At 61.3% G+C, this 22,846-nt stretch overlaps 1 protein-coding gene across 1 annotated transcript in view; it reads left to right on the forward strand.

The window, feature by feature from the left end:
• The window catches only part of SRCIN1 (SRC kinase signaling inhibitor 1), a 50,681-nt gene that overhangs the window by 21,835 nt on the left and 6,000 nt on the right, over window positions 1–22,846 (forward strand). The window contains 15 exon segments of the mRNA XM_030021286.1: window positions 11,450–11,642; window positions 11,999–12,197; window positions 12,388–12,481; window positions 12,913–13,742; window positions 14,128–14,220; window positions 14,429–14,472; window positions 14,810–14,886; window positions 14,888–14,989; window positions 15,237–15,412; window positions 15,687–15,817; window positions 16,869–17,016; window positions 17,897–18,209; window positions 18,588–18,837; window positions 19,062–19,216; window positions 19,333–19,485. Of these exon segments, the coding sequence (XP_029877146.1) occupies window positions 11,450–11,642; window positions 11,999–12,197; window positions 12,388–12,481; window positions 12,913–13,742; window positions 14,128–14,220; window positions 14,429–14,472; window positions 14,810–14,886; window positions 14,888–14,989; window positions 15,237–15,412; window positions 15,687–15,817; window positions 16,869–17,016; window positions 17,897–18,209; window positions 18,588–18,837; window positions 19,062–19,216; window positions 19,333–19,485 (2,958 nt within the window).

Consider the following 22,846-nt stretch of genomic DNA (forward strand, 5'->3'; position numbering starts at 1 on the left):
AGCAGCGGTCCATGGCTTGATCCGGGCTTCGGGTTGCGACGGCATGGCCAGGACACGGGGCTTCCTGGGAGCCCCTTGTCTTTGTTAGCAGGAGCCATTTCCATCTCACCGGCAGGCCGGGGACTTGAGGCGCTTGCCCAGCCGGTATTATAGGCAGGCAGCAGTATTTACTTGCAGGAGACGAGCAAATACCAGGCAGGCTTAGCTCCTGTAATCCTGCTGCTCCTGCACCAGCCCTCCTCCCCGTGCCCTCCCCGTGGCCTTGGCGTCCGCCGCGTTCCTCGGGGACCGGCGTTTGCTGCGTAATATTTTATTGCTCGCGGGAAGAAGGCATTGGGGTGTACCCGGGAGGAGAGAGCAGCTGCTGAGGGCCTGCTCCCACCTCCTCCTTGCTCTCTGCTTTTGGGGCACTTGCTGGTTTTCTGACCTGTCCGTGCTTTCTGGTGCTCTGTTATCTGTTGATCCTGGGTGTTGTCACTATTTATTATCGCAGCAGGGATGGAGAGTAGCGTCCTTAGTGTAGGAATGGGGAAACTGAGGCGCGGTGGGACTAGGTGACTTGTTTGAGAGTACCCAGGGGAGGTGCAGCAGCATGACCTGCAGCAGTGTCTGGGCTGGTGTCCCAGATTTGGGGCTGTTTACCTACAGCTGTTGCTGCTGAAGTTGGTTTTCTTTTTTTGCACTTCAAACCAACCCCTCTGAGCCTTTTTCCCAAGAGGCACCCGCACATGTTTAACCAGAGCCCAGCCTCCCTGTATACAGCTGCTAAAGCAAATCATGCCTTAGATGCCAAAGAGCTGAGCCTTGTCACCTGTCACTGTGAAGTCCCCGTCACTAATGCTGCTAACCCGAGTGTCCCCGCCGGTTTGCAGCCTGTACCGGCTCCCCTCCCGTGGTGGCTGCAGCCCAGCAAGGGCTTGTCCCTTCTCCCCCCCATCCCCTTTCTGCTGCTTTCTCACACTTGGCTTTGCTTCCCATCCGCCAGCATCCCTGAAGGATGCAGTAATTTGCTTATTTTTGGAAGATGCTGTCACACAAGGCAGCATCGCCAGAGAGCGGGGATTGAACGCGGCCGCCGCTCAGCCCCAGCGAGGAAGGGGATGGCTGGGGTGAACGTCCACGTGGGCTCGAGGTAGCAGGGGTGGAGGCAGGACTGGCACCCTCACCCCCAGAAATACCTCCTGCCACATACCCCTCCATGATCCATCTCCTGGGACCACCTCAGCCTCAGGGGAGGTGCAGGATCAGGCCTGTTTCTGGACACCGCCCCCCCCATTTGTCCAGGGTCTCACGGCAGGGATGCTCCTCTCCCCACGGATGCCAGACTGGACATGCCTGGTTGAGTCACGGGGAAAACAACTCCAGGAACAAAAGGCCGGCTACCTTTGCTGGGAGGTTAATGATTATCCTCCCTGTGCGAGCCAAGGTTGCACCCGGCGCCAGGAGATGAGGATGAGTGGGCACGGCGTGTCCCCCCACCCGTGGGTGGCCCCAGCTCCAGCCCTGCCCTGGGTGCCAGGACCTTCTGCTGCTCCACTGCCAGCAGGGAGACTGCTCCACCCCTGCACTTTTGGGAAGAAAGCGAGTGTTTTGGGGACTGAACGCAGAGTCCTCAGCACGGCTGGACTCGTGGTGCGGCGCGGCGGGGACAGCCCTTGGAGGTGCCTTCTCCCGTGCAGGCACCCCGATCCCCTCCGCCGGGCAGAGATCCCCTCCGACAACCCCGCTGATGCCGACCCTGCCGCTGCCGACCCTGCTGTCCGTGCCCGGAGAGGGACGCAGAGGGACCACCACCGTGGCGGGCAACCAGCAGCCGTCAATATTCATGAGGCTGCAGAGGATCCAGGCTTTTAAATATTCATCAGGCAGGTGAAGGCGGGAGGCTGTTGGTGCCAGCAGGAAGGGGAAAAAATGCAGAGAGGGGGCAAGCAGCCACCCGCGTCCCCCGCAGAGGTGGCTGGGCCGTGTCCGAGGGCAAAAGAGTGTTTTTTGCTTGGAAACACGACATCTGAGTGTTGAGCTCCTGCTCATCACCTTCAGAGTGCCGGGCAGCTCATGTGCTTTGCAGAGCAGGAGCGGTGGATGCTGGTGTCACGGAGATGCTCGCTGTAGGGGTACCCCGTTTCACCCACGTGTGGGACCCATCGCAGGGTAGCGCGCTCCTGCCCGGCTCCTGCTCACATCTGGCTGCCAGTAGCAGGCTGTGCACATCTGGTGGGGAAGGTCCCTTTCTTTAGTCAAGGGGTCCGGTTTAAAAAACTAATCCGATTTTAACGCTAATCCTGTTAACATTGAGATCAGGATTAATTCTGGGTTAATCGGGATAATCCTGACAAAATGTTGAGCATTAGACACTGGATGAATTATTGCTGCCGTGAGCGGTACGCTTTTAATTTGGCGTCGAGACCGAGGCAGGGTGAGAGGGGTGGGGGCCGGTGGAGGGGGATGGAGAAGCCACAACCCCCTTGGATGGGGGAGACTTGTAGTATATGATGCTCAGAGCACCCGAAGCCTCTCATTTCTTCCACCTTTGCTGCTGCAGCCCCAGTTATCTCCAGATTGTCCTCCTTTTCTTCCCAGCTGGGCATCTCCTGGCTTCTTCCTCTTGGGAGGCAGGAGCTGGGCTGCTGGAAGTCCTTCCCTGCATGGAGGCTTTGCTGAAGTTCAGTGCTCCGGGCTGGTGGAGCTGATGTGAAACACCGCACAAGGATGCGGAGGGGTTCAGTTGCATCCGCTCAGCCCCTGCTCGCTGAGATCAAGCACCTGAGCTGGGACGTGCGGGAGGAGAGTGGCACCACAGCCCTGTGCATGCAGTACTGGGACAGCTGGGCCACCCTCTCCGAAGCTGGTTTGAAACTCCAGAGCTGATACCCGGGCTGGGAAGGCCAGTGAGGTGATGCCCAGGTGCCGAGGATGCTGTATCCTGGTCAGGGATGCTGCGTTCTGGTCAGGGATGCTCCCCGGGAGGGATTTGCAGCCAGACTCGAGGTAAGGAGGCATCTGCCGGGGAAGTGTCCCCTTACCTGGGCTCTGCTCCTCTTACAAAACAGCCGGCAGCTCTTCGCTGACTCACTCTCTGGGAGCATCAATAATTAAGTTTGAGTGGAGTTCATTAGGAATGAATGAATGAATGAATGGAGCGGTTTGTGATGTGCTGGCATCGGTTTGTTTGCAGAGGGGTCAGAGCTGCTTCGGGTGGTGACCAGGCTCCTGACGGTGAGAACTGGGCAGGCTGGGGAGTCTCAAAGGAGTTCTCCAGACACCAACTGGAATTCATTTTTGCAAAGCTCCACTGTCCCACACCCCAGGGCACTAACAGCACAGCCCTCCCCTCCGCAGGAGCCCCTCCAGCCTTTACCGGGGCCCAGGAGGGGACCGAGGTGGTGGGCTCTTATCCCGGCATCTCGGAGGGAGGGAAGGGCAGGCACTACTTTGCTGAGCCCTGGGCTCAATGACCCCAAGCAAAGAGGTGGGACCAGGCTGGCCTTGCTGAAACCCTCCAGTGATGTTGTGATGGGGTCAGGCTGGCAGAGAAATGGGGGGGGAACATTGCAGGACAGGTATCTGGAAATCCCTCCCTCTTTCCCCTGCCTCTGTTTCTTTAACAGCTCTCAGAGCTGCTTCAAAAAAAAAAAAAGTTTCAAATTTCAATTAAAATTTTCCTTGGAAATGTTGACAGAAGCAGAGCTGCAGGAAGGACAGATGTTGTTTTTCTCCCAGCTTTGCTAACAGCTTTATTCACTGCTGACCCTCGCTGGCAGCGCAGACTCGACGGCCGAGGCTCCGGCCCCACTTCCCTGCACGCCCTAAGGGACCGCTCACCCAGGTGGGGTCCCAGTGGGGCTGGGGTCCCCAGCCCCCTTTGGTGCATCCTCCACTTTTCCAGCGCCCAGGCATTGGGAGCATCCCCAGCTCCGCAGGGAGAGGCTTTCCCCATCGAGCTCCCTCAGCACAGACACATTTTTCTAAAGGACGGGATGGAGGAGGCTCAGCTGTCCCAGAGCAGCCCGGTGAAGCAGCTCTGAGCCTGTGTGTTTGGGGATGGGAGTTACACCTGCAATATCCATGGAAAGGCTTTTCCAGGCGTGGGGAAGGTGAATGGGCTGTGTCCGCTGTTTTTTCCCCAACCCTTTGTTTCTGAGATCCATTTACCCAGGCAATGGCGCGGGCTGGGAGCAGTGGTCTGGACCAGGCTTTCAGAGATGTCCCCTTCAGCTCTGGCTTGTAAATATTGACTGTCCCATCGAGCTGCCGGCACGCTGGCCCTGCCCTGCGGAGGCTGCGCTGCGGTGTCACGGTCCCTGCGCTGCCAGGAGGGATGGTCCCTTCTAGCTCCAGTGAGCCAAAGCCTGGGAATTCAGGGGAAGAGGCCTCAGGCACCAGGCTGGGATGTGCACACAGGCAGGGGTAGGGATGCAGGCAATGGCTGAGAGAAATAGATAATTTTATTCTTTTTTTTGTTTCTAGATAGGGAGACAGAGGCAGGGGTGGAGAAGAGGGAAGGAGAGCAAGGGTCCAAGAAGCATCAGGCGGGAGCCCCACGTGAGGGGTCCCGTTGCCCTCTCCCATGGCTACTCCCAGCACCGGCTCCGAAGGATGCTGTGCCAGGAGATGGCACAGAAAGGTGCGGCGGCTCACCCTGGTCCCACAGCAAGAACCTGGGGTGAGTCCCAGCTCGGCGATGGCTCGAGCGTCGGCACAGCAGTGATGCCGAAACATCTTTCCCCGCTCCCGGCTTTGCAGCTGGAGGCTGGTGGGGTGTCCTCATCCCCAGCACAGCCCGGACCATTGGGGTGCTGAGCTCCAGTACCCATCCTGAGAGCTCAGCACACCGCCAGATGGGACCTGTAGTCAGATGCTGGATTAAATGATGAGAGGGGGATTATGAGGAATTAATCCAGATCAGTGTCCAACCAGGGGCTGGAGCTGGGTTTTATGTACTTGGTAAATAACCGGTTGCGTTGCTTTGCCCAGGGCTGGCCTTGCCAGCTCCATGCCAGCTGTTTCCCAAGCTGGCCGGAGTGGATTTTAGGGGGCCTTCGCCTTTATCCCCATCATGCGGCGCGGCAGAAGAGATGCAAACAGACAGGAGCTGGGAAGGTGGCAGCGTGGCAGAGCATCGCGGCTGCCCGGGACCTTTGCAGGGCTCCATCCATCCGTCCAAGGGCGATGCCCGGCCGGCCCCAACGCGCTCCAGTGCATCGTCCCTGCCAATGGGGCGGGATGGAGCGTGAGCTGGGGGGGTCTGGGGGCTGCCACCGGACCCAACCCTTACAGCAGCTGCCCAGCGCAGCCTGGGCTGCTTCGCCTGGTGATACTGGGGTCCTGGGGAGAGGCTGAGCTCGGGGCCAGACGCTGCTTGTGGCATTAGCGCGGCGAGGGCTTATCCTTCCCAGCTGCGAGTACAGGTCTGTATCGGTGCTTGTGGGCTGTGTTCTGGTTGTCTCGGCTGGTTTTTGGGAGGGGAGAGGGGCCGGCCTCTCTGCCAGGACAGGCTGCAGAGCTTGGGCTGAGCTGGGAAGAGGAAGAGGGAAGAGGAGCTGTGTGGTCAGGGACCCCCCCCTCTACTGCCCGGTCTCCTTGTTGCAAATAATATTCTTACCATGGCTGAAACACCCCTGAGCACCGCAGGTTGCTGAGTGCTGGTGTGTGTGATGTACAGAGGGGTCAGGCAGAAACGGTCCTGAAATGGCTGCTTTCTTCTCGGGTCAAGTCCGACATTGCCCTTGGAGCCCGCTGTGGGTAGGAGCGAGGTGCTGGCGGAGGTTCGACTGTCTCCGCTGTGACAAAACCTCTGCTCCATCTCTGAGGGTCCCTTTGCAGGGTCAGGCTTGCTGCCTGTCTTAGGAAGTGAGCGGAAATATTAATGAGCTCCGGCGGCTTTGAGTTTTGCATGGGAACAGCTGCAGAGTGCCCTGCTCTGTCCCGGGGCAGGATCCTTTCCCCAAACATTTTTTTCTTGGTTTTGTTTTTTTTTTTTTGCTTATCTTCTTTAAAGTGCCCTGTGGGAGGCCCAGAGCTGCTTCTTTGCCCCAGGTCTCCCAGCTCTGCTCCCTCCAAACTCCTTCTGCCACCTTTCTCTGTGCCCCTGGTCCCTCTGCTCCTCTCCTAAACTTTCCCCCTCTTCCCTGCGGCCACCTCGGCTCTCCATCGAGACCCAACAGCTCCGCTGCTTGCCCCTACTCCCGTGGGATAACTGTGGTGCCCATCACCACCAGATTCAGAGGGACAGCCCCGCTCCTCGCCCGAGTACCCCAACACCGCTGGCACCTCGGCTCCTTCCCTCCGTCCAGCCCTGAGCATTCAGCCTGCAAAGCCAGGGAGGGTAATACTGGAGAGGGAAGAGGGGTATGGCAGAAGGGAGGGAAGGATGGGGACAAGAAGAAGGGAGGGGAGAGAAGGAGGAGAGAAGAATCCTTACCTAGCCAGGCAAATATAATGAAGCTGCTTCAGCACTGACAGTAAAGGGATTGTTTGGAGTTTTAGGAGCTACAAGAATCGCTTAATTGTATCTTTTTTTAGCTCTGACGAGATAAAAGACAAAAGCCCCCAAGTCTCCCTTCATTCCCCATCCCACCTCTTTTATATAAGACTCCCAGGGAGTTGCGGAGGGGCTGGGGATGCTCCTGTCCCCGCCGGCGTGGGGGGATGTTCCCGCTGCCTTCCTCAGGAGGGGCCTGGGGGGAGCCGGGTGCTTTGTGAGTGGGTTTTCACTGGGAAAACCACCAAAATAGCACCCATGATGCACTCCCAGCTTGCGAAGCTTCGCCGATGCTTCCGCACCAGCGAGATTTCCTCTGCTCTAGCACGCAGGAGGCTCCCAGGGGCTTCAAACCGCTCCCCGGCAGATAGCGAACAGGTTTCTTCCCCGGGGCGGGCTGCAGTCACCCTGAGCTTGGTGCCCATCACCCCATCGCCCGCAGCTCTGCCCTCCCAAAAGCGAGCTGCTCCACACCTTTCCCACCCGCGGTGCCAGCCGGGGCTGGAGCTCCCGCACCGCTGCCCCGTGGCCTTGGGCGGCTTTTGTTTTGCTTTTGGGCAGCTGCACTCCTTCGCCTTCTGCTCATGAACCTGCTGCTTCCCATGCTCCGAACCGTGGGGGGGGGGCAGGCACCGGGACCCCAGGCTCAGGGGAGATGCTGCTGCTACCCCTGACCCTGAGCTGGGCTCCCAGCAGACGTCACCGTGGCAGAAATTAGCCAGGCACCATATTAACCCTGTGCTGTGACGCTAGTTCAGCAAGAAATGGGTCATCTCCCAGCATGGCATTGCTGCGGCGCAGGGACAGCAAGCGGGAGAGCTGCGTCCCCTCCCCTCTAGCCCCTCGCTGCCATCGCGGGTGGGTTTCGGATGCCGCGGGGAAAAGATCTCGGTGCCCACAGGAGACATCGGGTTCTTCTGAAGCTGCGGGAGACCGAGTCCTTCGTGTGGGGGTCTGGGCTTGGGCAAAACTGCCCCTGGGGGGGGCATAACTGAGAAGGGGAGGGGGCAAAACACCTTTGCTCCCAGGCTGGGGGTCCCAGGTGGGTTTTGGTCACCTCCCTGCAAAGCGCTGCTGCAGCAGCTGGGATTTATCCTGCACGTCCAGAGCCTTCCCCAGCTGGGAGCTGCGTGGGGTGGGACCCCGCACGGCCGCAGCCGGCAGCGTGCAGAGCTGTGCCCTGGGTGGGTGCGTGGGTGCCAGCATCAATCCTCGCCACGGTCTGGTCACTCGGGGCTTTGACACGCAGCAGGCAGGAGGGAAGGTGAGGATTTGGGGATGGAAGGTGCTCCCGAAGCAGGAGGATATTACGATCGTTATTGTGCGCATAGTACTTGACTGTTGCAGCCTTTGATATCTCCTCCACGGCTGCGGTGCGTGATACGGTCTGGGCAGAGAATACCCTTTCCCTTCTGGAGACGGTGGTGAGGGTTTGATGTTTATTTTCATCCTGCATCGGATTGAAAGCTCAGCCCATGCACCCTGAGGACTGGCCCTGGCAGGCACACAGGGAGCCGGAGCCTTGCATGCCCCCAGGACCGGGGTAGCACCCGCAGCCCCATGTCTCCCCCTCCAGCCTGGGGCAGCGCTCGGTGGGGTGACATGTTCCCCCGTGACAGCAGGGGACATCCATTCTGTCGATGCAGATGCTGGCACAGGCAAGTCCAGGCACTGTTCATTCCAAGGTAGCACCCAGCAAGGCAGGATTGGGCCCCCACCAAAGCATCTCCAACGAAGCAGGGATGTGGGCACCCATTTTAGACTCCACAGTGATGGATGAAGCTGCATGGAAGTGTCAGGTCCCACCGCGCTCGGGGTGAGCCGCGGCCTCGGTGGCTGCGATCGGGTCCCACCTATTCCGTGGGAGGGCTGTGAGTGCTGCGACTGGGGTTGGGGGGGGGAGTGGAGCCGTCCCGTGGGCTGCCGTGGGCTGCCGTGCCACGTCGGCACCAGCCAGCGGCAGGGGCGGGATGCAGGATGTGTGGGGGCTGAGTTGTCAGTTAACGTATTATTTTATACCAGGATAAGTCATTAGTGAGGCAGAGCAATAAAAAACAACTCCCTTGGAGTCAGCTCATTAATGGTCTGCTGGAGGCCGAGGACGGAGCAGCCGCCGCGCTCCCCCCTCGCCGAGCATCTCAACTCCCCGCTGCGGCTGCAAGGCTCTGCGGGCACCCGGGTCCCGCAGCTGCACCCCCCGGCAAAGCCGATGTGGCCGAAATGGCCACGGGGGAGAAATGGCAGAGTCACCCCCCATAGCACTTAGAGTCGTGTGTGTCCCCCGCACCGCAGGGTCGGTCCTTTCCAGCTCGCCAGCACCCTGTGTTGGCCCTGGGGGGGGGGGTGGGGGGGTGTCCTGTGCCCAGGAGCGGAGGGTCCCGTGCCCACGGAGGTGCCTTGCGGCGAGGGGTGCCGGGCAGGGGGGTGTGCGGCTCTTGCCCTGGTGCCAGCGAGGGCTTTGTGGGGCCACTGGGTCCCTGCTCGGGCCGGGAGAGCACATTGTGCTGAGCATCAGGCCAGAACAGTCCCTTCCAGGCTAAAAATCCATTAATTTCCATCTTCCCCTTTTTTTCCTTTTTTTTTTTTTTTTTGACTGATGCCATAATTAGCTCCATCAGATGAGCTTAATTACTTGAGGTCAGCTGCAACCCCAGGGCAGAGGCAGAAGGCAGGAGGGGTCCGGGCTCACCTGGAGCAGCCAGCTCTTCCCACCACCACGCTCCCGCAGTCATCCCGCAGGCTATAGGGACCGCACTGTGTTGGGGTGCTGTGCTATAGGGGCTGTAGGGAGCACGATGCATTATGGTGCTGTGCTATAGGGACTGCGGTGCGTTGGGGTGTTGTGCTATAGGGGCTGTAGGGACCGCGGTACGTTTGGCTGCTGTGCTATAGGGGCTATAGGGACCATGGTTCATTAGGGTGCTGTGCTATAGGGACTGTAGGGACTGCGGTACGTTGGGGTGCTGTGCTATAGGGGCTATAGGGACTGCGGTACGTTTGGCTGCTGTGCTATAGGGGCTATAGGGACCATGGTTCATTAGGGTGTTGTGCTATAGGGGCCGTAGGGACAGCGGTTCATTAGGGTGCTGTGCTATAGGGGCTGTAGGGACCGCAGCGTGTTGGGGTGACGTGCCGAGGCACGCACATCGCAACAGCCCTTAGCAACAAGGATGCTACATGGCAACGGGGTCTCAGCACGACAGGGAGGGGGAGGCAGCGATCCCCCCCCTCGGGTAAATCAATTTTTTTCTTATGATCATTTTCTCCAGACAAAACGCATCCTGGGGAGGGGGGGCCTTTTGTCATCCCGTGTGACAGCTCGGGGGCTGTTAAAGCCCAGCCCAGATGTGGGCTCTGGCTGGGGGGGTTTGGGGGGGGGGGAGCAGAGAGGGATGGATGGAGACAGGGCAGGGTGAGACCCCCGCTGGCACGGAGCAGGGCAAGGAGCGGAGAGGAAAGGGCTGCCAGGAGGGCAAAGCCAGGCTAAGGTGCAGCCCCGGCACCGTGGGTCGCATCCTGGCCACGTGCTGCCTGCCCCATCCCTGTGGCCAGGGATCCATCCTGGGTCGGGAGCTGGGCGGGGGGGGGCAGCAACGCAAACCCAGAGCAAGACAGCCAGAGATGGGGGACCGCAAGCCCTCAAGGTTTCCAGGGCTGTGCAAGGACAGGGAGCCCCAAAAAACCAGCTGCTACGCCCCAAAGACCCGCACACTGGGACCATAGGGGAGAGGAGACTGGTGTCTCCATTGCGTTCTGCTCACTGCGGTTTCCTTACCCGCTGCGAAGCCCCCCCCCCAGCCTCCCGTGGCTGGGGCTGGGGGATGCGCTGGCCCACGTTCAGTCCTGCCCCGCTTCCCTTTCTTGATGTAAGATTTCAAGCATCTGCGCTGCCAGCATGCTTTGTGCTAAAACAACAACAAAACTAAGCAGTCAATTTTCCAGCAATTAGCTACAGTGAGAACATTTCAAGTCCTAGAAAACCCCGCCCCGCAGGATTAATTAAATCTTCCAATTAATGTCTAATTTAAATGATGATGATGGCTGTTATCATTTCATATTGATTTTTCTTTTTGGTCTTAAAATAGAGCTGTTGTCCCTTCCATGCCGCCTTTTCCACACCCCAGGAGCTGTTTGTTCTCTCGGTTTGATTTGCCAACGTTAAATGCGTGTCTGGAAAATCAAGCCTTGTATTTCGGGGTATTGACAGGCAGCGTTTGCTCCACTGCCGGGCGGGTACCTGTGGCAAGGGGACTTGGCTGTGTGTTTGGACATGTTTGTGCAGAAAGCCCACGTCTGTAGCCTGAACTTATATGCAGTGGATATACGCTCGGCCATGTGAAATTGGACTCCTGGCATATTAAATTTTTACCGCTATAAACCCAAACCCATTACTTTCCCCCGACTCAAGCAGCCATAAACCTTGCCACTGCTTTGCTTCCAGAATAAGGCAGGCATTTATGTTTCCCAGGAGCTGGTTCATTGGTGTAATGGATGTGTAACCTCCTGTAATTGCTAAGGTTATTCCAGTGCTTGCATACGAGCCCTGGCTCCGTCGCCAGCTAGCTAGCGCTGGTTTTATTTCGAGTGGGTTGCCGGTGGGGGAACTCAAAGGCGCTCGGAACGGCACCGGGAGGCTTTGAAATGCAGCGTGCTGCCAGCCCGAAGCGGAAAACGTGAGCGAGCAATTGCAGGAGGCAAGGGCGCTGTAAATGGTTGTACATGCTTAGAGCAGGAGATGGAGGAGGCCTCCAGCTGGCACTGTGTCTGGACCACGTTGGTGTGCTGACTCAGCTGGGGATCCAGGACTGAGCATCCCTGGATGCGGCTTAGCCTCAGCCGAGCCGCTCCATCCCAGCACCGACCTCCGGAGGAAACGCGGGAGCAGCGCATGGCTGCGTCCAGGGGAGCAGACCGGGGCTGGGGTACCCAGCGCACCTCTCCTCTGACCTCTCGCCTCTCCCCTTCCAGACGAGGAGCTCCCGACACTCCCAGGGCTCCCAGCCCGGCTTGGCCGACCAAGCCAAACTCTCCTTCGCTTCGGCCGAATCCCTGGAAACCATGTCGGAAGCAGAGCTGCCCCTGGGGTTCAACAGGATGAACCGGTTCCGGCAGAGCCTGCCCTTGTCCCGCTCCACCAGCCAGACGAAGCTGCGATCGCCAGGTACCCTCGGGGCTCGGCATCCCCCCCCCCGGGACGGGCAGCGCGTACCAACATCTCTGCCCACCTCTGCGGGTGGATGCCGGCGTGTGCCGGGTGTGGGATCGGTTTGTATCTGCCCAAATAACCCCCGGAGGAGCGGGAGGCACTGCACGTTGTGCAGCGTGGCTGAGGAGGATGAGCTGCCTTTGGCCTCGCTGCTCTGGGGTGAGGTTGGGTGGCCAGAGGTCCCCGTGCCCTCGCACAGAGACCTCCATGGAGGTGGGCAAACCTCCATCGCTGACCTCGGCGCATCTTCGGCGTTGCACGGAGAAGGGGTGCGGGCACACCTCACCACTTTCTGCTCCTTCTGCTTCCAGGGGTCCTTTTCCTGCAGTTTGGGGATGAGACGAGGCGCGTCCACATCACCCACGAGATCAGCAGCATGGACACTCTGCACGCCCTCATTGTCCACATGTTCCCCCAGAAGCTCACCATGGGGATGCTGAAGTCTCCCAACACTGCCATCCTCATCAAGGACGAGTCGCGCAATGTCTTCTACGAGCTGGAGGATGTCCGGTGAGGGTCGGGGGGGGGGCTCAGAAATCCACCACAGTTTGATTTTTCCTTTTTTTAAGAGCATGAAGAGCGAGGAAATTAGTGGGATGAAAGCAGAAGGGTGGGCGTGGGTGCAATCCTGTGGCTGGGACTTGCTGGGGGCTCGGTGGCTGCCTGTCCCAGATGCTCATGGCTCTGCCTCTCCCTTCAGCGATATCCAGGACAGAAGTATCATTAAAATCTACAGGAAAGAGCCACTCTACGCCTCGTTCCCAGCCTCGCACATCACCAATGGCGACCTGAGGGTAAGGGGGAATGGGGTGTCACAGGGAGAGCCTGAGGCGTGGGTGCACTCAGCGGGCTGGGACCAGTAAAGAGAGAAAGCGATGGAGACAAGGACTGGTAATTGCGCGTGTTTGTGGAAGGAGTAATGACTGTGATTTGTCTTGCCGGGTTCCAGCGTTGTTAAGTGTTACTTTAAAAGAATGGATGTTTGGGGCCTGACAGCAGGGTAATAAACATGATAATTAGGGGATTCATCAGAATAAATCATCCCACTCCTGGGTGGGAGTGAGGGAGCTGCCTTTTGCCAAGGCCAGGTGAAGATGCAGAATCTGCAGACCTTGGTTTTTGGAGAGGTGCAGCAAGGCAGGGTCCCAGCCAGGCAGAGCAAGGGCAGGGGGGCCAGCCCGCAGGGACGCAGTGCTGACCCCCACCCCGCCGCCCCTTTCCGCAGAGGGAGATGGTGTACACCTCCAGGGAATCGTCTCCCACCCGCCGGCTGAACAACATGTCCCCGGCTTCCCACCTCACCTCGGGCTCCCCTCCGCCGGTGCTCCAGTCCTCCTCGCCGTCCCGTTCCCGCATGTCCTACAGCGGGGGCCGCCCGCCCTCCTACGCCGGCAGCCCCGTCCACCACAGCGAGCGTCTCTCCAACCTGCCGCCCGCCCAGGGCGTCTCGCCCAGTCCCAGTGCCATCCTGGAGCGCCGGGACGTGAAGCCGGACGAGGACTTGGCCGGCAAGAACGTGGTGCTGGTGAAGAATGAGGGGCTGTACGCCGATCCCTACGGAATGGTGCACGAGGGCCGGCTCAGCATCACCTCCACCCAGTCCCTGGCTGGCATGGGAGACCCTTTCGGCTACTCGGGGGGGCTGTACAAGCGGGGGTCCGTTCGCTCCCTCAGCACCTACTCGGCGGCCGCCTTGCAGACGGAGCTGGAGGACAGCCTGTACAAGCCCAACGCGCCCATTTACAGCGACACATATGGACCCGGCTTGGGTTTCCGCATGCCCCCCTCTTCCCCGCAGAAGATGGCCGATGGCCGGCTGGTGGACGTGCAGCCGGGGCAAAGCCCGCACAGCCCCTACTCGGGACCCCCCAGCCGCTCCTCACCCGTCCGTCAGTCCTTCCGCAAGGACTCCTGCTCCTCCGTCTTCATGGAAAGCCCCGTCAACAAGCCACGCAATCCCAGCTCCTCTGGTCCTCCGGAGCTGTTTCCCGGCCCCAGTGATCGCCCGCTCTCGGGGTTCGGCTCCCCTGGACCAGCTAAGGATACGGAAACGAGGTAAGAAGGGGCGCGGGAGAAATTCCCATGCGGATGCGAACTTTGCTGCTCGGATGGTTGTCCGTCGGTGCGGCTGGGGAGGTAGAGGAAGAGCGGAGGAAGGTTTTGCCCTGTCGCCGCGGCGGTAGAGGTGCCAGGATGGGTAATGAAGCACCGAATTGTGCAGGGCTGAGGGGAGCGATTGGGGGTAGCTGGAGGCAAGAAGAGAGAGGGAATGAAGGGGGTGGATATAGCTGGTGACAGCCGTGCTGCCATCTCCCTGACGTCCCTCCTGGGACTCGCAGGCACCCGGTGGGTGGGTGCGGGTGAGGCTGGGACAAGCCTGAGGGTGTCCGTGGTGCCGGGGCCAGCTCCTCACCCGGCCCCTCTCCCTTCCCCACGGCAGGGAGAGGATGGAGGCGATGGAGAAGCAGATCGCCAGCCTGACGGGGCTGGTGCAGAGCGCGCTGCTCCGCGGCTCCGAGGCCGAGACCCCCAGGTAAGGAGCAGGGAGGGTAGGGATGGGACCCCCGGGTCTCCTGCGGGGAGTGGGATGCTTCCAGCTGGGCTGTTTGCTGCCGAGGCTGGGGGGTCCTGCCTCCACTCCCCGGGGGACACCAGCCCCGGCCGTGCCCTTGCATCCCCCTGAGCCGGTGAGGACAGAGGTGCCGGGTCCACGCTCGCTCCCCTCCTCTCTTTCATTGCAGCGAGAAGACAGAAGCCACCAACGGCGGGACCCCCCCATCAGCGTGTAAGTGACTGGAGAGCCAGCCCTTTGCCCCACAACACCCCCTCCCTCTGCCCCGCGGCTGCTGGGACTCCCAGGGTGGGCACAGGAGAGGGGCCTCTGCAGCCCCCACCGTGTGCTGGCAGCCAGTGGGACCCCCCAGTCCTACTAAGGGGCAGCTCTGGGGTGACCTCTCCTTGGAGCCAGCGTGGGGGCAGTGGGTAGACCACCCAGAACTACTGGACTGAAGCACAGGGTGGGGAAAGAGAGGTCTTTCCCGGGAAAGCAGAGGAGCGGAGTCTGCAACCTCCCCCGGGGTGGGCTATCTTCCCTCAGCAGCCTCTGCTTGCCCCCCCCGCAGCGACCAGCCGCAGCGGCATGGGGACACCGGTGCCCGCGCCCCCGCCGCCCTCCGCCACCAGCACGCCGGCGGGGCAGCCCCACTGCCATCACCCGCTTGCACATGCAGCTGCACCTCCACGACCTGCAGCAGAACGCCAGCGACCTCCGCAACCAGCTGCAGCAGCTCAAGAAGCTGCAGGTGGGTACGGTAGGGGGGTGTCCCCAACCTAGCCCAGCTCTTACTGGGGTGGGTCCAGCACCAGAGCAGGAAGATCCCCCTTTGCCGGTGACTTTGCAAGGGGCTGGGTGCGGGAGAACGAGGGGATCCCTCCCCACGCCGAGCTCTGAGCTGTCCCCACAAGTGGCCAGCCCTGCACCCACACCGGTTCCCACCGGCGGGGGGGGATCTTGCCCAGCCTGAATCCCCCCCCTCCTCGTCCCTGCAGCTGCAGAACCAGGAGACGGTGAAGACGATGCTGCGGCGGACGGAGACGGAGATCAGCGTTCGGGTGACGGACACCATGCGCAAACACGAGGACCCCTTGCAGCGCCAGCGCAGCTTGGTGGAAGAGGAGCGGCTCCGCTACCTCAACGAGGAGGAGCTGATCACCCAGCAGCTCAAGTGAGCCGGGGCTGGCGGCAGGGCTGGGCACGCAAGTGGGGAGGGGGTCCTTGCACGCTGGTCTTGATGGGTCAGACCCTCCGCGGGTGTAAATCGGCAGCTCTGCACAGTGCCAGGCCACAGCCTTGACCGCACGTCTAGCATGAGGAGGGGTCCGCAGCCCGGTTGTCCTCTCCCCTGTGCTGCGTGGGGACCTGCCAGGCTGGCCACCCCCTGGGGCTCTCCAGCATCCCGGAGCAGCAGTGACACCCCTGCCCTGCCTCTGTGCTCACAGTGACCTGGAGAAGTCGGTGGAGAAGATCCAGAAGGATTTGGCCCACAACCACCGGCTCATCCCTGTGCAGGAGCTGGAGGAGAAGGCAGTGGTGCTCAAGCAGCTGGGGGAGACGCTGACAGACCTGAAGGGTGAGGACGTGGCCGGGTCCAGGGCTGGGTGGCAAGCGGAGCCTGCCCGCATCTCCCTGCTCCATCCTCACATGGGGGGCTGCTCCAGGTTGCCCCTGGGTTTGCACGTTCGCACCCGCCGGTGCGTTCTCCTGCATCCCCAGGGCAGGTTCCCCTTGGTGCCTGTCGGCGTTGTGTGTGTCCTGCAGGCTTTGGGCTGCTGTAGGGCTGAGGGCTGCACCCCACGCTCCTGCTGCCTGCCCCTGTTTGCTCTGCTAGCTGTCCAAGTCAGTCCTGCGGACTCTGCCTGAGTCCCCCCCCCCGCCAACAGCTCACGGTTGCTTGGAACTGCTGCCTGCCCGTCCGGTGGGACCTTGCGCTTGCCCCCCGCCGTGCACGTTGTCCTTGATTTTGCTGGCTCCTGCAGCCTGCCGTCCCTGGGCTGTCCCCATCCTGCCTTTTGCAAACAGACGCCCAGCACCTCGATTCGAAGTGGCAGAGCTCCTGCCTGCCAGAGCCAAGGCAGACAGTAAACGATGATTTGGCAGCAGTTGCTGAGGTTGCAAGAAGCGGGGGCTACGGGGAGGGGGGGTGTGTGGGGAGGGCCAGGGGGCACAGGACAGAGGTAGGAGCAGCTCCGCTTTCCTGCAGCCTTTCCGTAAAGTCAGACTGATGCTGAGCAGCCGGGATGGCAAGCAGAGCACCAGGCAGGGAGCCAGGAGCAAACTGCTCCGCATCAGCCCCTGCCACCGAGTCCCTGGGGTCCTTGGTACCAAGCCCCCAGCTCCAGAGCAGTGTTTGGTGCCCATGGATGTGGGCACCTTCAGGGGCTAAAATCAGTGCCTGCGGGTGGATGGAAAAGGGATGATGGGCACGGGGAGCAGGAGGGACACCAGCCCAGGCTTCCCAGGATTCATCCCCTTCTGTCTGGCAAGGTGCTCTTGCCATGGATATGATGGCCGTGGTGGTTTTGGTGGGTGTGGGGTGCCCTGGCACTGCCAGCCGGGCACCGGGAGGGGGTCCCCAGCACGACGGGGCCCTGATGACCCCCCCCCCAACTCTCCCACGCCAGCCCAGTTCCCCAGCCTGCAGAGCAAGATGCGGGTGGTGCTGCGGGTGGAGGTGGAAGCAGTCAAGTTCCTCAAGGAGGAGCCGAACCGCCTCGACGGTCTGCTCAAACGCTGCAAGACGGTGACGGACACCCTCGCCCAGATCCGCAGGTGAGCACCAAGCCCCAACCCCGGCCTCTTGAGCACCTCGGAAGACACAGCCGGTCTCTTCAGTTGTCCCTGTGCACCCCGTGTGTGTGCCGGTATCCCCTCTGTGTCACGGATCCAAATCCTAAGGGCTGCTGAAAAAAGGCTCATTTTTCTGCTAAGGAACTAAAAAATGCCCTCGGTCCTTTCCAGTGTGTATGTGAGAACCCCTCTTTTTAAACTGACTTTTCCTTATCACCTTGAAAAAAGCGCGGTCATATCTCCAGATAGAAAGGCAACCCTTAGCGTGATCAGAAATCTCTTTCCTGAGGAGCAGAAAAATGTTCTGCTGGAGAAAAATCATCTTCCAGATCTAATGATAGTGGCAGGCTGGGCCGTGCACCGTGGCTGAGCCTACCTGCCTCTTCCCATTACAAGACCTTTCGGGATGGCTTACAGCTCGGCCACGCTGCAGGAGGAGCGCTCCGGCACCGGGCTCGCCTCGGGCTCATTGCTAGCCTGGTTTTCTACGGAAATGAGCTTATAAGATCATGCAGTGTCTGAATCTGCCTACCTGTCATTCCCCAGCCCTAATAGCTCCTGAATCCCAAGGGCAGTTTCAGCCAGATCTGACGGAGGGGCAGGATTCGGAGAGATCCGATTTCCTACAAGGTTCATGAAAGTGGACAGCCAGGTAGAGGAGCTCATTCGTGTGCTCCCCCAAGAGAGGCTGTAGCATCAACTCCAACCCCTTCCTAGACATCAGAGAACCTAAACCTTCAGCCACGTAACACAGAGTTGCAGGAGAGCAAGTTTTTTTTGTGGCGTGGCTTGGAAAGGGTGCAGTAACCCCCCCCCCCCATACCGTGCAGCCACCCCAGCACCTTCGCTCTGTCCCTGGCAGGCAAGTGGACGAGGGCGTGTGGACCTCCCCCAGCAACCTCAGCCAGTCCCCCAAGAAAGTGGCCCCTGAGACCGACTTCAGCAAAGGGCTGGATTTGGAGATGCCCACCAGCCCCCCAGTGAACCTCCACCACCTGACGGCCGTCACCGAGACCCTGGCCATGCCCAGCTTTGGGCACAGCCCCCCCCAAACCCAGACCCATCCCTCCAAGAGCAATAACCCTTCCCGAGCTCCGGAGATGGTACCCGCCAAGACCCAGACGGGCCCGGAGACCCCCAGCAAGAAGAGTGCAGACAAAGCTGTATCCGTGGAGGTGAGAGCCTGCGGTGGGTTCCTCAGCTGGGGGGGGCGTTGGGGGCCACTTCTAGAGGGTCTATCCCTATGTCTCCCAGCTGAAACTGGGGGCAGGAACTGGGTCCATGCTCCTCCTTGCTGGGTTTGTAGCCATCGGGGTGTCTGGACGGTGGGGAGCCCCAGGTGATGCAGCCTTGGGAGCACCCCCAATTTTACTCCGAGGGGTGTGCGGCTTGGGGATGGGGGCAGCGGTGGCCCCCCCCGCCAACTCCTCCGGGGCTCGACAGCAGGTTGCGGGGGGGTGGCAAGCAGAGCTGTGGGTCACCTCCTGCCTGCAAGGGCAGGAGAAGCTGCCGCACGTCTGGGGGCTGCAGCGGGCTCTGCCTGCCGTCCGCAGGCTGCCGAGCGGGACTGGGAGGAGAAGCGGGCAGCGCTGACCCAGTACAGTGCCAAGGACATCAACCGTCTCCTGGAGGAGACGCAAGCTGAGCTGATGAAGGCCATCCCCGACCTGGAGTTCGCTGCCAAGCACAAGCAAGCCACGGGCAGCGGCAGCGCTGCCTCCACGCCTGAGCACAAACCCTCCAAGCCGCAGCACGCACCCAAGTCGGGGGGCAAGGGGGACCCCAACGGCCGCAGGGGATCAGGTACGGCGTGGGGAGGGCTGGGGTCCACCTCCGGATCCTGGGGCTGGGGGGTGCATGATCCTGCGTGTCCCCTGGCCGTGCCGTCGCCGGTGGGTCTCGCCGGGCTGAGCCGTTTGCTGCCCCGAAGGGAGGTTTATGCCCGGGGAGGCAGCGGGAGAGCCTCGGGTGTTGTATTAGAGGGGCAGGGAAAGGTCTCGTGCCCTCACAGCATCGTTTGTGCCCAGACGAACTGACGGTTCCACGGTACCGGACCGAGAAACCCTCCAAATCGCCGCCACCTCCCCCTCCACGCCGGAGCTTCCCCTCGTCCCATGGGCTGACCACGACCCGCAGCGGCGAAGTCATCGTCACCAGCAAGAAGGAGCCTGGTTTTATGAAGGTAGGGAGCGGGGCCGTGGGACGGCTGCTGGGCTGGACTGAGCTGGTCACCGTCGGCAAGACCAGCCCCGGCTCCTGGTGCCCCCCACCCCTCACCGCCCTGCTCCCCCCTTGCAGAAGGCCGAGTCGGAAGAGCTGGAGACCCAGAAGCCCCAGGTGAAGCTGAGACGGACGGTGTCGGAGGTGGTCAGGCCAGCGTCCACCCCTCCCATCATTGCGTCTGCCATCAAAGACGACGACGACGAGGACCGCATCATTGCGGAGCTGGAGGTGAGCGCGAGAGGGGCTGCGGGATGCCCCAGTTTACCCGCACTGGAGGCGATGCCCACCCTGCCCTGTCCGCTCACGCGTGGCTGTGCCCAGCTCTGGGCAACTGCGGGGAATACCTTGGGATCGGGTCCGGGGAATGACATCCCACACATCGGCACAGCAGCGGGCTTCCCCCTCCTCGCCTGTATCCCAGCAGGAGCGCGGTGCCGCAGGGACGGGCAGCACGGAGCAGTTGCACCCTGCCGGACCCCTCGCTGGGTTCAGGTGCTGCGTGCCTGGTTCACCATCTCTCTTCAGCGCTTCCACCCCGTCTCGGGCTTTAAACCGAACTCATTTGTTTTTTAACGCTACGCAGCTTCAGCTGGAGGTTCGCTGGGTTTTGTGCACAGGGCACCCTGCAGAGATCCCACCTGAGATGCCATCCTCAGGCTCTGAGCTCCCCCAGGCTGGCTGTGCCCCACGTCCTCCCCCCGTTTGCCACGGGCAAGGTGCCCAAGTGGGTAGTGGATGGTTTTTTGTTGGCTGGGTTTCCCCCAGGAGGCAGGGGAACCAGTGATGCTGCAGGCAGTGGGACCGGCGATGTTGCTGGCAGCAGAGGGACGGGGGTGTCTCCGCGGCTGATGAGAACAGCCGATGTTTCGCTCGCTGCCGACGACTGCCAAGCCCTGGTCCTGGCGTAACCCTGCCAAGCATCCCTGCAGGCATGGGCTGCATCGTCATTACCCTCAAGCCTCCCTCCTCCAACCCCCCGTGTTTGACTCCCCAGGTGTTTCAGAGAAGCTCTGCCTCCCCTTTCCTTCCCAAGCTCCGTTACGATCCGCTCACGGCTGCCGTCTCCCCTGGGCACGCAAACATGTGGCCCAACGGAGCCTCCGTTGCAGCCGAAGGATGGAAGGTAACAGCTCGCTTCTAGCGACGATCCCTTCTCCTGCCGACGGGCTGCACTTTAACCACCTCCTCTCCCGCCTCTTTTTAACTCACTTCTGCTTCTTTCTCTGATTTAACAAACTAATGGCTTCTCTCCACTCCCTCGCTCACCGCCACTGCGTGTACGGCACTGACATGGCACAGGACCGAGCACTAACCCATGCAACAGCAGCACGGGGCTGCTGCAGCTCCCATCAGGGCCAGATCCTGCAGCTACAGGGATGGGAGGAAGGAAGGGGCCACCCCAGCACCGCACCGGGCAGGGCACGGGGAGGGCTCACCGCTCTCACGCTGCACTGGGTTCCCCGGGGTGGGTGTCACTGGAAGGGGGCCGCGGTGGGCGATGCATGTCGTGCCCTGCGCAGGGAGACCCTACTCCATGTGCATGATGCGGGTGGAAGGTGAAGGAAGGGCTGGACCGGAGGCCAGCGGCTGCTGGGACCCACTTTGGCTTGTGCCCATCACCCCTCCCGACTGCTGAGCGGGCACAGCCCGGCTCCCTCCCGGCCCTCCTGCCCTCCATCCTCCCTTGGGATCTGGGGTGGAGAGAGCAGGAGGAAAGGAAAGTGCCCAGAGAGTGGATGGGATGGAGCGGGGGATGCCCAGGGTGGGAGAACAAGGGGGCAAAGAGCAGGACAGAGGGTGCTGCTGAGCCCCTCGCCAGAAAGTGTCTAGCTGAGGTGAGCTCTGGTGGGGGTCTGGGTACATTGCAGGGGTCCCGCTGGGTCCCTCCCCTCTCCTGGGAGACCCAGCACCAGGGCTGGCTCAACCACGGCTGCCCCAGAACAGCATCTCCTCTCCTTGCGGGCAAGGACCCCTCTCCCCAGAGCTTGAACGGGTCCAGCTCCGGACCCAGAGCTCCGGACCCATCCCAGCACTCCTTCCCTCTCTGCCCCGGGTGCTACTCAGACCCCCAGGGCTGGGACACGAGTAAGACACGTGGAGCCAGAGCAGACATCGTCCCTGCCCATCCTGTGCCACCCGGCAGCATGGAGTAACTGCTGTACTGCCTTGCTCTGCCGTGAGGCCACGGTGCCGGTGCCGGTTGCACGCGGAGCCCCTGCGGAGGTGGCAGCCCCCCCCGGCCGGGGCAGGGATGGCTGCAAGCTGCAGGGGGGGGCACCTCTTCTGCCAGAGCATCTCTCCAGCTCGCCTTCCGAGGGCACGGCTGGCTCTAGTCCCCCAGGCATTGCACGGCTCCTTGCATCTCCCTTGGGACAGGAACAGAGAGGTGGGGGAGGAAGGACAGCATCTTCTAGGTGACTTCTTGCTACTCGGGGTTTTAAAGGGCTGGTGCGCCTTGGCAGCTCATTTGCGACGGCTCGTCCCCTGCCTTCAGCTCTGCTGGGAGCAGCGGTGTCCTGTGGGGCCAAGCAGCCCGCGAGGGCTGGGCTCTGCTCTTGCACCAGTGCCGTGCCAGTTTATACCAGCATGGGAGAAATCCGAGCCGGACTGTGGCAGTCGAGTTTCCAAAGGCGTGTGGGAGGTGCAGCAACACCGACTCATTTTTTGCTAAAAACTCCAGGCAAGTTACTGCCAAAATCTCACAGACCCAGGTTGCCTTAAGCACAGTAGAAAACCAGTCCCTGTCCATGCTGTGGGTACCGATGGGACGTCAGGGCTGGGCAGGAGGGAGCCGAGCATCTCCCTTCATGGCCAAACACCTCCCTGCAGCACTACGATGCCCGGAGACGCCAGCAATGGGGGACCCAAGTAGTGTGTGTGGACACGCAGTGCTCCCCGGCAGCTCCCGCTCTCCCCCGGCTCTTAATCTGTCTGAATTCTCTACCTAGGAGCCGTTGGCCCTGGCAGCCCCGGGGAGCAGGGCTTTCTCCCTCCCGCAGATTGTGCTCACCGAGTGGGTGTCCGAACCGCCGTCCCCCGAAGCCGAACCGGAGGTGTGGGTGGAAACGGGCTGCTCGGAGCACGGGGACCTGGCCGGCAGCGGAGGAGCAGGAGAGGAGCTTACACCCGAGGGGGGAAGGAAATGCTGTGTGTCTCCTGGCATCTCCAAAAAGTCTCCGTCCGCACCTGGGTACCCTCCAGCCTCAGCCCCGCAGCCCCCGAGCAGCCCATCTCGGGGCCATGCCCATGCAACCGGAGAGACGTGGAGGTTCCCTCTAGCAGCCAGCAAGGTCCCGTCTCTCTCAAAGCATAAAACGAGCTGTCCCGCGGGGGGAGAAGGAGGGAATGCTGCTCTGAACGCTGCCGGCGGGCAAGAAGGCAGCAGCAAGGCTTCTCACCAAAGTCCCTTGGCTGCACAGCCTCCTCGTCCCCGGGGTCCCGGAGCTGGAGAGGCAGCGGTCCCCTCCACCGGTGCAGGCAGCAGAGGGTCCGGTGCCGTCCCCCAGTTTCCCGGTGATGGGGACCCCCAAGGAGGAGCCAGGCAGAGCGTGCGGGAGGCATTGCTCCCTCCTGGAGACTCTGCTGGGGT

This window comes from Aquila chrysaetos, chromosome 8 (assembly GCF_900496995.4).
Source record: "Aquila chrysaetos chrysaetos chromosome 8, bAquChr1.4, whole genome shotgun sequence".
In the NCBI taxonomy this organism is placed as follows: domain Eukaryota; kingdom Metazoa; phylum Chordata; class Aves; order Accipitriformes; family Accipitridae; genus Aquila; species Aquila chrysaetos.